Source organism: Gracilinanus agilis, chromosome 4, assembly GCF_016433145.1.
Source record: "Gracilinanus agilis isolate LMUSP501 chromosome 4, AgileGrace, whole genome shotgun sequence".
Lineage (NCBI taxonomy): Eukaryota > Metazoa > Chordata > Mammalia > Didelphimorphia > Didelphidae > Gracilinanus > Gracilinanus agilis.
In genome coordinates, this window is record NC_058133.1 from 71,285,197 (window position 1) to 71,304,028 (window position 18,832).

At 37.9% G+C, this 18,832-nt stretch overlaps 1 protein-coding gene across 1 annotated transcript in view; it reads right to left on the bottom strand.

Moving 5' to 3' along the window:
* The window catches only part of ASTN1 (astrotactin 1), a 466,613-nt gene that overhangs the window by 57,776 nt on the left and 390,005 nt on the right, over positions 1–18,832 (bottom strand). Inside the window, exon 15 of the mRNA XM_044674890.1 lies at positions 18,580–18,768. Coding sequence (XP_044530825.1) covers positions 18,580–18,768 — 189 coding nt within the window. The remainder of the gene's footprint in view (positions 1–18,579; positions 18,769–18,832) is intronic.

The following is an 18,832-nucleotide window of genomic DNA, read 5'->3' on the forward strand; positions in this document are numbered from 1 at the left end:
AAACCTCCATTGCCTAGCCCTTACCACCCTTCTGCCTTGGAGCCAATACACAGTATTGACTTCAAGATGAAAGTTAAGGGTTTAAAAAAAAAAGAATAAGTATCAGTTCTAAGGCACAAGAGCCATAAGGATTAGGCAGATGGGATTAAGTGACTTGACCAGGATCACACAGCTAGGAATTGCCTAATGCCAGATTTGAATCCAGGACCTCCTATTTTTCTGGCTTGGTGCTCTATCCACTGAGCCACCTAACTGTTCCTAGTAAACCAAGTATTTTAACGCTTCACCAGTTTTGATGATACTCTCTTTCATTCACTAAATATTTGCTGGGTCCTAAGAATTGTAAGGTTGCTATCCTTGGGACCCTGGACTCTCTTGGGTGAATTATTACCTTTTTTTTTGCTCCAATCAAGGCTAATAGACCATTTTTGTCATTTCCCCATCTAGGCCATGCACAGTCTGGCCATCCTTTCATCTCCAGAATTCAAACTCTTCCTTTCAGACTTTAAGCTCTGATAAGGAAGATTTCATATTATCTTGCCTGGAAACAAGCCACTCTCTAGCCCTTTCCAAAGTATTGGGTCCTAGTAACCCACCCCCTTCCAATTCTAGCTCTCCTTTATTTGTCTTTCTCTGTTAGACTGAAGGCTTCTTGAGGCAACAGTCTGTCTTGCTTGCTTGTCATAGCCTCAGAACATGGCACAACAGTTGGCACCTTGTAAATGTTTAATTAATTTTTTTGCACTCATTCAGATATGATCTTCTTTCCTCTCTTCTTTCCAAAAAACATACAGATAAGTTGCCAATTCTGAACCCCATCCATTTGTTCTAGGAGGAAGACAATGACGATATTTCAAGTGCCACAAGGAATAGTGGCACTTCTTCGTTCCCTGTCATTATTAAGTTCAAGGCTCCAGAAAGCTTGGGAGCTCCAGCTCAACCTGCATGATCATCACCACACATATTTCCAGAGCACATACTTCATATAAAGCCCACGATCAGACCCTGAAGGGAGTTATGAAAGAAGCAAAAGCCATAGCCCAGGCCAGGGAGAGAGAAATTTCTGAAAGGAGGCACAGGGCAGACATAAATAAAAATATATAAAGCCATAAATGACCAAAACATATACCCATACACAGGGCTAATTACACCTCTAGAGCACCAGACAAACAAATTAGTTAGAGAGATTCAAAAACATTAGCTGGGCAGTGAGGACACATGCAAAAAGTATCTTCATTAACTTAACCTGTATAATAAACAAAACAATTGGAAACCCAGAGGGAATATATATATATATATATATGGCCAGTCTCCTAGTTTACCACTTAATCCTTTCTTTTCCCCTTGCTCCTGTCATCCACACTCATTTATAACAAAACACATTTCAACTCACAGATTTGTCAAGAAGTTGGGCTAGGAAAGCATTTCTTTGTATCTTTTCTCCCCCTTTTATCAATAATGCCAAAGTATTTGAAAAGCTCTTTCTGAACCTGCCCAGTTATTATGTTTGTTCTGTACAGGGGTTTTTTGTGGCAATAAACTCCAGCTCAGAGAAATGCCCTCCCTCTCCAGCCTTCTTCTTTTTGATTCCCAGCATGGTAAGGCTTGACTTGAGGTGCTTCTTTCGTTCCTCATTAGTCTGGGTGTAAAGGATACCTATATGAAAACCCTCTGGAGTCCTAAAGGGCAGGAACTCTATTTGGACAGATGCTGCCCACTGTCTACACTCAATAGGAAGCCGCCATAACTGAGTACAGTTTACAAAGGACATTTCTTAAAGCTGTGAAGAAAGGAAGTGCATCCTTCTGAGCATCCCTACAACTGCCCACTAAAGCCAGTCTGGGTCTTTCAATTCATTGTTAACTCCTACAGTGCCTTTCCTCAAAGTCACTTCAGATTCATCTTCCAGTTCCGTCTAGTAGGTTATCAGTATTGTTTTTCAGTTGTTTCAGTCCAAATTCCATGACCCCATTTGGGTTTCCTTCACAAAAAAAGTAGAGTGGTTTGCCAATTCCTTTTCCAGCTCATTTTACAGATAAGAAAACAGAGGCTAAAGGGACTTGCCTAGGTCGTAAAACCAGTTTGAACTTCATTACTCTAGACCAGGCACTCTATCCATTGTGCCACATAGCTGCCTTTTTCAAGGCATCACTAGAAAACGATTCAGAAATGGCACATCTTAAGGTCTCTGAAAATCTTTTATAAAAACAACATGTTATGGGTTAATGTTCAATGAAAGAATTTGTGTCCCTAATTTTGGGACTTTCTTGTTTCTCTCTATATATTCCTTTGAGGTCTTTATGTATTCACCTCTAAATTCTGAGGAAAGCATTTTAAGAAAGGAAAATTAAAAGGGGGGATGAAGGAAGAAACAGAGGGACAGAGAGAGGAGAAAAGAGAAATTATAGATAATTGAAGTGGAGGAGAAGGTAGGCGGGGAGATGAGAAAAGAGGGAGAAGAAGATGATGGAAGAGAAGAGAGGCAAATAGAGAAGGAAAGAGAAGTCCAGGAATGATGGGCAAATGTGCTTGTACTATTTTCCACATAGAAGAGTCCAAAGCTCTAACCCCCCCAAAAAAAAAGTATGAACATTTTGAATCTTGCCAATCTCCTATCTCTATATTCCAAAACTTCCTTATAGTATTATAAGGTATCCCTGTACTATTAATTAGCCCAAGAACCTTGGATGCTCTCCAGATTCCTCTTTCATCCTAATTCACTAACCTAGTCATTGATTAAGAGTTTATCTGTCCAGATGATACCATCAAGAATCCCTCTAAACAATCCTTGTCAATTACCACAGAATGCATGAAACTGGGAGGAGGCATGCCTAGCCAAAACAGGGAAAATAGTCCATTCTTCTAAATTCTCCAACAGCCAAGCAAAGGTAGGCACACAACACATCCACAATGCCTCCCTTTCTACCACCACCTTCCAATAACACTGGCCCTTCCTAAAAGTCCTTCTATTGAAGCCAGAACACCTTTTCTATCTTCCCATGACAAAAGGCAGGAAAAAAAATCTTTTTAATCATTCATGTGGGCTTTTTTATAAGAAAAAATTGATCTGAATCTTAAAATACTTTTTCATGATCTGTCATGAGAATAGGAATGATTTACTCTGAGAGCCATGACTGTTCAACTGTTTTATCATTTAAATAATAATTGTTCTTATAAAAACAATTATTTATATTTTTACAAATATAAGTTTGGAATTTTATATCCTTCCTTTTTTGCCAATGACTTACACAGAACTATTCTGACATTGCCTTTAAGTTTATTTTGTTTTAAATAAGTTTTATTGATATTTTGTATTCCATATATCCTTTTACCTCCCTGTAGAAAAAGAGAGAAAGAAATAAGAATGGAGGGGAGAAGAGAGGGCAGGCAAGAAGATGAGAAAAGAGGACAGGAGAAAAAAGATGAGAGAGAAGAAAAGAGCAAACAGAACAGGAAAACCATTTAATATGACAGCATAAGATCCCTTTCTCTTTATTAAAAGAATTATTGGAAGTTGGAAGTGACTTCAGGAACCATTTGGACTATTTTATGCCCAAGAAATATCTTCCATAACAACATACCCACTAAAGGCCACCTAGCCTTTGCTTGAAGACCTCCAAAGTGCAAAGGTTTATGGACCCACAAGTTTTTAAGACAGTCCATTTCACTTTTGGACAATTATAGTTAGTTGTTAGGTAATTCAGGTATCCCTTTATGACTTTCTCTATCAGGGTTTTGATATAATGTGGATCCCCATAAGAAATTAAATGGGATTGGGTGGAGCTTTGTAGAAGCCACAGATGACACATTAAGGCCATCTGATGACACAAAACAAGTTTAGAAACTCAGAAATGTAGAAAATACATTTATTTCAATTTTTATTTTTATATAGTATTTTTACTTAACACCGACCTGTATATAATCTTGACCAATACCCAAAATTTTACACTAAGATACTGCAAATACCCCATAAAAAAACATTCAGACTTCTTTTCAGGTATAAAGGAAGGGACAGAAATTTTCATGAGGATTTTCCAGATTGTGGAGGTCCTTTGCACTTAATTCTTGTGATGTAGAAGGGATACCTATATTTTCCCATGAGTTTAAATGTGTAAGTTTTTAAGAATCTCTTAATTTATATACTCCTTATAGCTGGAGAGAAGCCTAAGGGGCTTCCAGGTTGGCTCCACTGGCTTGGGTAACTTGTCTTGGTTCTTGATGATGTAGGAGAAAAGAAGTGGAGAATCTTCTAAGTTTGGAGTAGAATCAAGGGCCTGGCATGAATTTTTCAGGTATTCTTCCCTAATGATGCCAAAGGAAATGATGTGAAATGGGATAAAAGGGCTTGATATCTCCTTCCATATCTATTCCCACGAGTCATAAGATTTCCTATTTTCATTTGTTATATTTTCATTTCTTGTAGAATGACTGCTAAGATGCAGAATCTGACTTATCAACTATCTTGCCCTACTTTAGTCACCACCAAATTTGTTTAAAGTGTTTGGGGTTTATTTTTTTACTCTCGAACATATTTCTTCAGTGATACTTTCAAGAATAAAATTATACTTTTTTCTGACAAAAAACAAAACAAAACTAGAGGAATATAATGTGTCCTATGTTAGGCTGGTATCCAGTCTCATGATTCTAAGACCATTAATTTATGCTACTGAGATCTAGTTTCTTTGTGAAGCTTAGTTCAGGTCAAGTTCTATTTATAGTATCTGAATCACTTAGGTTCCACTGTATGCGGTCACTCAAGTGCCATGGTCTCTGAAATCAGGGGAATGCAGACCATAGGCAAACCAGAAATAGAAAGATGGCCAGACAAATAACAATTAGCTCAAGTTATTGTCTTCCTGTGCCTCAGTACTGACCTGTGAGTTGGTTTGGGAACTATAATTAGACAGAGAGAAAGAGAGACAGGAAGACAGATAGACAGACAGAGACTGACAGAGAAAGAGAGACAGAGAGAGACAAAGACGTACAGAAACAGAGAGCAAAGACAGAGTAGAGAAATAAAGACAGAGACAGAGACTGGCAGAGACAGAAAGAGAGGTGTCAAAGGAGGGGAGGCAAAGAGAAGGAAGAGCCAAGTCTTATCTTATTTGTCTTGAAATACTGAGCATAGAAAAAGGTAGAGGAAAAAAAGGAAAGGACCATATTTTTTCTGAACCATATCAAAGCTAAATGGTACCCAGAATGTTGGAAGGGTGTTCAGTAGTTTGAAGTAAAACAAGTGAGTTCTTCTAATATTTGGTTACACAATGTTCTTTGCCTTTCTTTGGGGCACAAAACCCTTGAGGATAGGAAGTCTTGAGTGGAGAGTTTTTTCATCATTAGTGGGAGGAATGGGAGGAGAAGGGCTATATTCAGAATATGAGAAATACCATGTTGATAAGCTCTCATTTCCTATGAGAAAATAAGTTGCTAGGGAGTAAAAGATGGGCTAATTGGGTGACAAGTCAAAATAGGATCCATTAGTTCACACAACAAATATTTATTTGAGAACTTGTTAGATGTAATGCACTCTGAAAAATAGAGGGGAAAAAGTATTATACCTGGTCCTTTCCCTTAAGACACTTCAGTCTTATCTGTTTATTTATGGGCATACAATAAAGATATCTCCCACCTAATCATAAGTAAAGCAATATTCTATAGCAACACTGTTACAATGTGGTATAATAGAAAAAATGCTGGACATGGAGTTGTGAAATTGTAAGTTCAAATCCTACCTCAGAAACCAATTATCTCTGCAACCCAGAACAAGTTTTCTCATCTCTTTCACCCTCAACGTTCTTATTTGAAAAACAGGGTTAGTGGCTGGACAGTTTTTTGGTTTGTTTTTTTTTCTATAAAGGGTGTTCCTCCATGATCAAAGCCCTCCTGCCCCTATAAGCTGATACCTCTTCTGCAAATTAAAATCTTAAAGAGAATTGCTTAGATCACTGAGAGTTTAAAAGACTTGTGAGGGTTAACATAGTTTTGGTAAGAGTTAGGACTTTATTTATGATAGAAATATTATATAAATATATAAAAATATAAAATCATATAAGGAGATATTCCTTATTTTGAGGCCAAATTCTAGACACTAAATACACTGCCCCTTAAATTATTCATTTCCAGTAAAATGAGTAGGACCAAAAGAACATTATATACAGCAACAGAAATATTGTTTGAAGAGCACCTGAAATTGTCCACTTCCAAAAAAAAGAAACATACATGATATAATTTGATATCGATTATATCTATAGCTAACAATTGCTGCTTGATTTGAACTCAGGTCTTCCTGACTCCAACTTAATATTTTTACCACTTTGCCCTCAAGATCCCAGTGCTGACCTTCACGTTAACATGTGTGCAAACATTAACAAAATGGGGATAATAAATAATAGTGCTAACTTTACAATGTGCTTGTGAGTCAAATGAGATATGTGTGTACTTTGTAAACCTTCCACAAATCCAATTTACAATTAATAATGTTTAAAATGAGTAATCAGGGAAGTATAAAATCAGGCAGAAGGTTTCACAGCATTGTAAAGATTAAAAAAAGGCAGTAGAAAGTGTTTTTGGCTTGTGGTCAAGAAGAACAAGGTCCAAATTCTACCTTTAACTCCTGAGCCCCTGGGAAATTCAATTAATGTATATGTTCCCCCAGAAAATTCCTTAAGACTTACAGCCTAAGGGGCAGCTAGGTGGCACAGTGGATAAAGTGCCATTCCTCCAATGGGTCTGGTCTCAGACATTTCCTAGCTATGTGTCCCTGGGTAAGTCACCACATCAGTCTCTTAGCCCCTGCCCCACTATTCTGTCTTAGAACTGATTCTAAGAGAGAAGGTAAGAGTTTAAAATATATATATTTATTTATTTATCACCTAAATCAAAGAATGTTAAAATATACTTTTATTTCATGGTTTTTTGAAATTGGGAATTTTCCATAGAAAGGAATTCGCAAATCCTTTCTGTATTCTCATAGCATCTTAGGGAAGCTGGTTATCCTCTAAGTATAACATTTTTGTCAAATGGCATTGGCTAGGACCCTGCTGGAGTGACCTGTCCACTCCCTGTGAAAACTGGACTCGCCTCCTAAAATCAGGCCACCATCAAAAAAAAGAAAGAAATCACATCATCGAAAAAGTTCTTCAATCCTAGTAACCGCTCTTGTTTGAACTCGGGTTATTAATAGGGCCAGGGACCAACCGCTGTGGCAACAAGAAAAGAAAATGTATGCATCTGTATGCAGGCCATGGTGCAGAGGGGGTTTGGGGCTTTGAAACAGAGAGGAAAAGGGAGGTTGATACATCTGGACTCTTTCATGAGACTTTTCTTCTGATGATGAGCTTGACAGCTTCTTTGCACTTAAAAGGCAGTAACACCCAGGCTGCTTATCAAAAAGCTCCCCCCAAAGAGCCCATTCCAGGAGCGGGGAGGGGAAGGGGAGACTTCTTGGTGCAGAAGAAACTACAATCCCATGATGTGTGGGAGGAGAAGTGATGATTTGTTCTTGGTCATCTTTCAGGCTCCTGTAGGTAAAGCACTTTGTAAAGCCTAAAGCACAATAGAAGTGAGATCTATTCTCATCATTATTTATGGATGTTTCTATCAAAAGGAACACAAATTGACATTCAGTGTCAGACCTTGAGGAATGGGGACTCTGATGACCATCTTAACTCTGAGTCCTTGACCAGTGTAGAAAAGGAATTTGGGGAAAGATGCAAAGTGGCAGAGTGAAAATACAGGAGTTTGTGGGAGGGCAGAAGATCCCATTCTACAGGAGATCTTGAGCAAGTTTCTTAACTTCCTCTAGCCTTAGTTTCCTTACCCATGAAAGAAAGGACCTGAATGAAATTTCTGTACCTTTTTGAGTGTCTTGGATCCTTTGGCAGTCTGATGAAGTCTATACACACATTGTTGTTTAATTATTTATTATGTGCCCCATCTTAGGGCAGGTGCTATAAATTGGTCACAGATACACACATACACACACACACACAAATACTAGAACTGGTCATATGAAAAATTGTTTGGTGTCTATTCAAGATGTAGGGAGGTATGATAGTATAGAGTTTAGCCCATCTGATGGGCATAATTACACTGGGAAAGAGTGCTAGGCTGCTCCCTAAATCTGGCTTAAACCTTTATAGAGATCATGGAGGGAAAGGATTTAGGAAAAGGGCACCATGATGATGGGAATCTGGGAATGCTAGCATTGGGGAAATTCTACTCCATAGTTGCATGGGCTAGTAGAGAAGTAGGAGGTAGCCTGAGGTTACCTTTCATCTTAGATTCCATACTAATTATTGGTTACACGGCAGAAGAGGAGTAAGGGCTAAGCTTTTGCAGTGAAGTGACTTGCCCAGGGTCAGAGAGGTAGGAAGTATCTGAGGCCAAATTTAAATCTAGGACCTCCCAACTCTACACCTGGATCTCTCTCCTCTAAACTCCCTAGCTGCCTCTGGACTGATTTTACAATGAATTTATTTTTATTTTTTAAATCATAGTTGAAGGAAATTCAAATTCTCAGAGTTTTGTGAAAATAAAGATGGATTTTTTCCTAAGTTCATTAAAATTTATTTTTAATTTTTAAAACATAGTTGAAGGAAATTCAAATTCTCAGATAGAGTTTTGTGAAAATAAAGATGAATTTTTTTCCTATCTAAGTTCATTAACTTCCTGAAATATATCCATGGAACCCTTGTAAGAACCCCTGGACAAGACAAACTCTAAGATCTCTTTCAGCATTAAGTATCATGCCTCCACAGGCCATAACTAGGAAGAAGGGGTAGGAGTTACAAAGAGAAAAATTTGCAGAAGCAAACTAACTTTCATCATGAAAAATTAACCAAATATATAATGGACTGCTGGTAGAGGTGGTGGCTCTCTCCTGACTGGAGGTCCTGCTGAATGACCATGTGGAATGCAGTAGAAGAGATTTTCTTTTAGGTATGTCCTGGACTAAATTACTTCTGAGATGTCTTTGAGCTCTGAAATTCTGTGAATCTATATTCTACCAGTGCCAAGTTTCAATGAAATCCATTTAAAAATAGAGACAATCTCCCACTTGGAACACCTCACCTACACAGATGGGTATTACTATAAGGCCTCTAAAACATGATCCAGGCAACAATAACAAACTCACAACATCGAGAAGAGAGCCTTGCCTTTGATCTCTTTTTTTTATGGGCACCTAGCTATATTTAAAGAAAGTTGGTGGGAGGAACGCATTTTTACTGTTTCAGAGTGCTTGGTACAGAAAATGAAATTGCTTTGAGAGGAGAAAGAATTGCTTCCATTCCATAATGATTTTTTATTATGAGGAGGAAACTTGCCTTTTTCTTCAGGGATATTGAAGTGTCCAATTATGTTAGTTATCAATCATATATTTGTTGGGCAGCTACTACGTGCTCTGTCCTAGGACAGGTGCTACAATTGGGTCACAGGTGCGCGCGCACACACACACACACACACACACAACACACACACACTAAGATGCTAGAGCTGTCCAAAAGAATCATTGTGTCTATTGTATATACAAGGTCTAGGGAGATATGTTGGTGTAATAACTGATGGGCACAGTTGCACTGGGAAAGGGTGCTAGCCTGCTTCCTAAGTCTGGCTTATGCCTTCATAGGGCTTGTGGAAGGAAGATGGGATTTAGGAAAAGGGTACCATGATGATGGATTTTCTGGCGATGATAGCCTAGGGGAAATTCTATTGTGTGGTGGCATGGCTTAATGGAGAACTGGGAGGTAGATATGCAGATATATGCTGCTGTTATGAGGAAATACATCCCCCGATAAGGAAACATGATCCTCCCTTGGATTTCTGGGTCCTGTGCAAAGCCTGGGTGGTCGAGGACTGGTTACAGCTCTGTAAGACATGATCTCTAGTCTCAAGCAGCCAAAGATCCAGCTGATAAGCCAGAATTGAAGACATAAAATAATTGTTGAACAAAACAACATATAATTAATGGTTAAATTTTATGATGCACCCTCTAAATGACTATCATCAGACTATAGTTATGTGAAAGTATCTTCAATCTCACCTTCCTGAGTTGTCCCATTACCTTGAATTCCTTCTGTTTAAGATTTCAAACAACACAGAATCAATAGCCTCTGGGAAAAACGGGTTTCCCCTGAGTACCAATAAATGCAATCTAGGTATGGTCTGCTTGGGATAGCAAGATGAAGACAGTGCTGACTGTACTTTAAGAAATGGAAAAAAAAATCAGCTTATCAGCTTTAGCCTTGATCACTGGTATTTTTCCAACTCCTTTTAGTGCCTTGGGGGGCAGAAGGCAGTTCGATTCTGCACACAAGCTCTTTTCTCTGAGTTCCTTAATGATCCATGGTTCAATCAGAGAAAGGTTGTGGTCTGAAGTAAAACCTAAATGCCATATGTATTTTATCATGCTGAATATTTCTCCTGGTCTGCCCAAACCTCCCAGGGGAGGGGTCATGCCACCCTGACTTCTCATGGGGTGATGCTATGACACTGTTTATGGATAGAGATAGCGAATAAGAGACAGGGAGTGCTATCTGACCTTAAACTTTCTTGGATGATTTTCTTTGTCTGTTCTTCAGAGTTCCCTTATTGACTATGCCGTGACCAGAGACCAGAAAAGCCTAGAAAGCTCTGAATGAAAGGAAGGAGATCTCTAATGAAGGTGGAACTAGGGCTGGCAAACTTCTGGCCAAAAGTAAACAAATCTTAATCCTTAAACCAAAGATGAGAAAGTGCCTCATTTCTTACTCTCAGGTTAGCTGTTCCATCATTCTGGCTTCCAGTGGGAGTTGGCACAGTAGATGGAGTCCTGGACTTGAAGCCAAGAAGAACTGAGTTTAAATATTTGCCTCAGTCACTAATTGTACAATGTTAGACAAGTCATTTAAACTCTGTCTGACTCAGTTTCTTCATCTATAAAGTGGAGATAATAACAGCATCTATCTTCAGGAGTTGTTTTGAGGAACAAATAAGATGATATATACAAAATTCTTTGTAAACCTTAATGTGCTGTAAAAATGTTAATAATTATTATTGTTATTAATAATAATTTTAGCAATTTTGCTAGACCAATTAGCACATGGAATATATATAAATATATATGTCTTCATGTTGCTTCATCAATAACTTACTGTGACTCAGTGTCACCTATGAACACACAGTAATAATCAGAAATCTTGACACTTCAAGGGAATTTAGCATCCATTAAACCAAAAATCTCTGTTCACTGGATGATTTTTCTTTATAACATTTACAGTTCTGTTTCTTTCATTCTGTGTCAGTTCCATAGGCTAACCACACATAGATTTTTTCTAACTCCTATGTGAATATACATTCAAATATACTGTACTGATTGAATCCATAGAGGGACCATATTCTTTGGTACCATGTTATTTCCTTGAAAATTTCCTCCCTACATACACAGTATTCATTATTCCCAGGTATCGGTCACTACCTCGGATTTTGGTAACCTGTTAAAATATTTCAGTTTAAGTTATTTTGAATTCACAATAAATCCTCAACTCAATTATCCATCAATAATCCATGTTCTGACAAGTGAGGGTAGCCCCTGCACTGATACAGATTACAATCATTTCCCACTTGGATGCACTATTGGACTTCATCATTGTCTCCAGAGATTTATCTTCTTGAAAGACTGAATAAACTATTAAATTCACATCCTTCTCAATATTGCCTGCTCCTGTGATCCTTCCCTCCCTTGAGTTGGAGAGGGTGATGGGTAGACATAGGCGAGGGTCTCTACATCCTCCATTTAAGGAGTGTGCCCAGAGCAACCACATCAGCATTTCCTACCTGGTTGATCTCCTATACTTCAACATTGTCTACAGAAACTTTTTTTCTTGTGAGATGGAATAAACTGTGAATCTCATATTTCCTTGGTACCTCTTGCCCCTAGGGCTCCTCTCTCCCAAGTATTCTCCTTAATAATGGAGTCCAAAGCACCACTTGTAGGCTTTCAACATCTCCCTACACCAGGCACCCTTCCCACCTGTTTTTCAAAGTCTTTTATCCTTTATCATTTCTCATTAGATTGTGAACTCCTTCAGAGAAGGGATCATCTTTTGCCTTTCTTTCGACCCTCAACATAGTGCCTGGCACATAGTAGTTGCTAAATAAATGTGTATTGGATTACCTGATCTCTCTATTATTTAGTAGACATCTCAGAAGAGTTTTTATGGCCACAGTTTGAAAAGTTCCCCAATTGAGAGAATAATATTTCAGCCCATCTCATTATTTGTTGATTTTGACCACACTTGGAATACCAGCAACAAAGCTTTACATCAGGCACATTGTCCTGGAATACAAGAAACACACCTATCCTTAAAAATATCCCATTGTATCCTAATTATGTTGATCTTTCAGTGATAAATCTGCTGTTGTACATGTGTACACAAAGCTTATTTTGAAAAGATCAACAATTGCTGATGTAAAATAAATGATGAGCTGCTGCAGAATATTATTAGCACTAAGATTTCTTCAACCTCTGACCTCTAACTTTAAATAGTTTGTTATAATTCTACCTATTAGCAAAAATCAATAGCTAGTGTATCAGTAGTATCCATTTGGAAAGATATCCTGTGAAATTGGAAAAAAAATAGGAGCATCCAGATGGCACAGTGGATAGAGTGCCAGGCTTGTAGATGGGAGGATTTGGGTTCAAATATAGCTTTAGACATTTCCTACCTGTGTGACTCTGGGCAAATCACTTGACCCCATTGCCTAAGCCTTATTGTTCTGTCTTAGAGTGGTTACTAAGCCATAATGTGAGAGTTTTGTTGTTTTTTTTTAAAGGGGGCAAAAATACTTGGGAGCAGAAGATAGAGTCTTAGGCTCAATTTTTACCAACTTTGAAATTACAGTCTTCACTTTGGTCCTCAGTTTCCCAATTGGTATAATAATGAGCATGCAACTTGTAACTAATAATTGTAAGGCAGATACTTATAAACCATAAACTGAGAGTTATTACTATAATAATAGTCTTTAAGTGTGTGTGACCATAATCTAAGTAATACTGTCTTCTCTATACAACACTCGGGACATTCAGGAGTAATGAGACCAATATCAGACTAGTTTTAATGTTCTGTTAAGTTACAACATGGCCCCAGATACAACAATGGAAAGCAACATCCCATCAGCTTGTCTCTAGCTAATCATAACAAATGGTATTTATGTCGATCCCTAATGGTTTGCCAATTGACTCACAAAAATGTTGTGAGCAAGGCAATGCAGTTGAGTGTCATGCACCCTCACTGTATTTGGAATCTGAAGATCTAGGTTCAAGTGCCACTTCAGTCACTTACTCCCTGTGACCCTAGGCAAGTCATTTAAACTTTCTGGCTCTTAGTATCACCATCTGTAAAATAAGCATGTTGGACTAGGTGGTTGCTAAATCTCTTTCGGTTCTAAAACACTGTTCTGTTATTATCTCTTGATCCTTGTAACAACTTTATGAAGCCGGTACTAAAAATAAACCCCATTTAACAGATGAGAAAACTGAGTATCAGAGAGTGACACAAATAGAAAGAGTCAGAGATAGAATTTAGATTTAATTGTCATTTGACTACAAGTCTGTTACACTTTCCATGACACATATCCATTCAACCAGCTACAAACAAAATATCCTATGGTTGTTGCCCATTGTGTCTCCTATGTTCATAAAACCAATACCAGTTGATTGTCCATCTTTGCCTCCTACCTTCCCTGTCTTCCTTTATGCTCCAGCTAAAATCCCAACTTTTACAAGTAAGTCTTTCTCAAATCTTCTTTCATTCTTGTGCCTTCTTTCTATTGGTTATTTCTATTTATTCTGTTTGTACACGGATATTCACATGTTATCTCTTCCATTAGACTATGAGCTCTTTGACAGCAGGGATTGTCTTTCACCTTCCTTTGAACCCCTAACACTGAGCACAGTGCCTAGCACACAATAGGTACTAAATAAATGCTTTCATTGTGTTCTCATTCAGTTGTTTCAGTTGTGTCCAACTCTTCCTGAATCCATGTGGAGTTTTCTTGGCAAAGATCCTAGAGTTGTTTTTTTTTTTTTTTGCCATTTCCTTCTCCAGTTCATTTTATAGATGAAGAAACTGAGATAAACAGAGCTAAATGATTTGGACAGGGTCAGAGAGCTAGTAAGTCTCTGAAGCCAGGTTTGAACTCAGATTTTCCTGACTCCAGACCTGGTGCTCTATCTCCTCTGCCACTTAGTTGCCCATTTAAGTAATGGTTAGTGACTAAGTATATTAATTTATGCTTGGCAGAATTCAAACAAACTGACTTCTTTTAATAAATGGAGCCACCATCACAAAGGAGGAGGAGAAGGAGGGAAATCTTTCTTCCCAGGTTTCCTGATGAACTGACATCAGACACTTAGCAATGCTTCTGAGTTCAGCAGGTACAAGGGGAAGGCTGACCTATAAGGAGATGTCTGTCTTTTACACGTTGTTGATTGATATATGTCCTGTAATGCAAACCAAGAATAAAACCAGGAAGGAAAATGGCAGAGGTCATGCTAGAATAACCTAAACAAAGATATCGGGAAAGGACAAAAAAGGTCTTACAAAGTCAGGTTTTGAAAAAATAGTGCTAAGGAATCAAAAAACCACATGCAGAGGTCATGTAGAGAATTAAAATTAAGTTATTGGAGGCAAAGGTTCAACCTCAGAGGGACTGCTTTTCCTTAGAGTGAAGAGCTTACAGTGCCCTTTGTCACTTTTGAAAAAGGGCTCCACAAAGACGGTGTGTTCCTAGAATGCCTCTGGAGAGAGAGTTCAAATTCTGCCTTTGCTGCTTAGAACCCAAAGTCTAATATTTGACTGTTCAGGAGGACACAGTGCTCCTTCTCCTAGTGAGAGCCCAGCTTGTAGGGAGACAAATAAGCTTTGAGTGAAAATGAAGATCAACATTAGGTTGATTAGAAATCAACATTACTTGGGAATGTGAAGGTATGCCTTTATGACTCTGTGTGTATGTGTGTGTGTGTGTGTGTGTGTGTGTGTGTGTAAAATGTCTTTATGAATAGTTTGCCTTTGAAATATCACACACTGACCTCTGAAAGTCTGGTTTCATATATCTATCCCTGGGTTTCCATTAATTAAGCATGACTAATCAACCATACAGAAAGCCAATGAAACTTCCCAGGGAGGACACCATATTGAAAGGACAAAAAGAATGACATTGGAGAAGAGAACCTGAGTTCAAATCTTTCCTCAGATAATTATTATTTATGTGATTATAGACAAATCATGTAGCCATGTGGAGTTTCAGTGTCCTCATTTGTAAAATGATGTTGGATGAGATGAGACGATCTTTGGTGACCCTTTCAACTCTAAATCTATGATGCCATTAATCTCTGACCACATTTTTGTTGCACTGATACTCAAAGTACAAAGAATCAAAATTCTGTAACTTAGACAAGGCCCTTTAGAATAATATGATGGGGGACCTCTTTTAGAAACATAATTTTCTGACTACCCATAGCTCTATAAGGACAGCATTTCCTGTGCTTGGCTTCCTGAAAAGTCATTCCACCATGCTTTAGGTGCTCCAGCAGTTCCTCCAACCTCCTGCATTGCAACTACATTAAGCCTAATGCCTTGGAATAATTCCATCTGAGGGCAAAACCCTATGGACAATGATAACCTATACAAACTCATTGCTCGATGATAAACATACTTCCATGCTGTCATTCATTGGCCATCCTGATGATTCAGAACCTCAATAAGTTGTCCTTGTTCAAACCTATTCACTATCTCCCACTGATCTCAATCTAATCCTCCTCTCAAATCTCTCTCCACCATGTGCCACTCTAAAGCTTCTCATCTCTTCCACTGCTCTCCTTACAAGGTCTGCTGTATAGGAAAGCTATGAACTAGCTTTCACCTTAAATCCTTTCCTTTCTCACTCTCCCCATCTTCACTGAGGTATGGCTTTCTCTTGACGATTTTCCTAGTCACCCTTTCCAGCAATAAATAGTTGAATTTTTACTCATTGGTCATGGTGGAAAAGTTGGAATATACTTTGTTCCTCATTGTCTTTTTGAGGCTCTCCCTCTACTTCCATTATTCAGTAACCACTCCCTTTGTGGTTCATAAATACGTATTTATTAACAATTCAAGATTCTGCTGTTTGTTTTCCACTGATATAGAAAACAATTTCCTTCCCTTCTTCATGAGTTTAGTGCCTGATCCCAAGTACTCCTCTCCTCTCCAACCATTAACTATGTTTTATACATATGTAGATTGTGTACTGCATGTATATGCATATGTGTACAAATATATTTACATGTATGAGTATATGTGCATTGCGCATATATACATGTATGTTGTGGGGGAGAGAGAGTTTACATGTCACCTCTTCTATTAAACTCTAAGTCTGTTTTCCTGCTTTGAATTCTCATCCCTTGCATCTTCATAGGTTCTTAATAAATTCTTATTGATTTAATCACCATGCATTTCTATATACATTCATATTAACCATTAGAACATGAAGAGATAAGACTTCTATATCCAATGAACTTACAATTCTAATACAGTGGCTATTCTCCACTAGTCTTTTGAAATTAATATCTATGCAAATAAAAAACTCCTTTAATAATAAAATAAGCAAATGAACAAAAATTGTCCCATCATAGGGACAATTCACAAGAAGGAAAATAGTGGACATGGGAAGTCAAAACTATCAAAGGAGAAATAAATGTCTTAAGTACTGTTTCAGAAACATATTGATCAAACTATTGCTGAGGGAGTTACTGGAGATTCTTTGGGGAAGGAAGGTATTAATTTCCATCAGTAATAAGTCCTAAAATTTGGAAAGAACACTGACTCTATGACTTAGGTTCAAACTCTCACCCCTGACACTTACTACCCATGTAACCTTGAACATGTCATTTAACCTTATTGGCCTTCAGTTTCCTCATCTCTAAAAGAAGGAGGTTGTACTATATGATCTTCAAGCTCTATATCTAAGCTCCTATGATCCTTCTTTTTTGTTTTGTTTAGTTTTTTTTTTAAATCTTTACCTTCCATCTTAGAATCAATACTAAATATCAATTCCAAGGCAGAAGAGTGGTAAGGGCTAGGCAGTTGGGGTTAAGTGACTTGCCTCCTGGGTCACACAGTCTAGGATCCTTCTTTACAGAGGAGATAGGCTATAGGTGTGGGATATTGCCTGTACTGTCATATCCAGCTAAAGCACTGGTTGGATTTACTGAACTAATTTTTTGTCTTTTAACAAATTCTTTCTTATAAGGGATCCCTCACTGGGTGGAAGAGGAGGGAGGGATATATTTGGAAACAAAGGTGATATAAAATCAAAAGATCTCAATTGAAACATTTTAAAGGATTAAATCATAAAACAATTTCAAAAATAGAGCCTTAGTGCCAAAATAAATCTCAGACAAGAAAGGCACTTTGTGTGAGATCCAACAATAGTACAACATATAATGCAAAATTTCCTATTAGCTTTGAGTCAAATTTAGGATGTGGGAGATCTAGTTCAGGGAAGTAAAAAAGAATATAGCCCCCAGGTCTGCTTACAGTCAAGTGTCTATTCTTCCTGAATATCTCACATCATTAGTAACTTTAGGAAAGGGAAGTATCCATAAGGGAATAAGTATTTTTCCATGTAAACTAACTTTGAAGCCATAATGCTTTCAGGCCTAAGCAAAGCACTATATGGTCTGCCATTGTCAAAGTTCTACCCAGTATATGATAGTTTAAAATTATCCCAGTTATAAAAGAATCCCATAATTTCCAAAAGAATTTGCTTCCTTTAATATAACTTCACCAACATCATTGGTATCTGTTTACAAATCATTGATTACATGACAAAAAGGTGACCAAGAGCAATAGTCTTGACTAATTAAAGATCAAACAGAGGTGAGTAAAGTACTTCTGAAATTATTCTTTAAGTCAATGGGAAAAAGAGATTTAATTAATTTTTTTTTTACTTTTTATCCTTAACTATGATAGACAGCATGAAGTCATGGATAGCTTGCCTTGCAGCCAAGAAGACCTAGGTTCAAATCCTACCTCTTAGACACAATGACTGTTTGATCCTGGGCAAGTCTCTTAGTTTCTCAGTCATCTGTTAAAGTCTCCAAGATTATATATGGTTGGAAAGATCTCAACTGACATTGATAGAAGGATGGAATAGATGGCTAGAAGTATAAAATGGATAAAAGGAATTTCCTATATTCATAAAATCTTAGGTCTACTACCTGTCTCTTTTTTATGCACAAGATGATATTTTCCTTTGGAATGTAAGCTCCTTGAGGGTAGGGTCTCTTTTACTTTCATCTTTGTTAGGCCCCCAGTACATATTGCCGTGCTTGTCCCAGGACATGCTTACTTAAATGCTTTTTAATTGACTGATTGATTGCATCTAAAATCTTTTCCTATGAAGGAAATTAGGTTGATACCTATACCTTGGAAATATAAGAGAGAACACAGTCCCCTAAGGTGAATCACACCATTTTAAAAAATTGGGTCATTAGACTTCACCAGGTTGAATATACTAGAATAGCAATCAAGACAAGCTGATGGGCAGGTCGCCTACCTTTACTGATGTCTTCATATTCCAGCCAAAGCCTCCGCTGGACCTGTTTGTTTGGGTACCAGATGGAGCAGGACTCCTCAAAGCCATAAACAGCCTCTTGGATGTAATGGTTGCCAAACTGGTCCAGCAATGCTACAAAATCTCCCCGAGAAGTGGCCCCATCCAAAGAATGGAGGGCGTTGCTAAGAGCTGCAGAGGAGGAGAGCACCATTGTCAAAGGGTACAAAGTGGAGAAGAATGAAAGAGACTACTT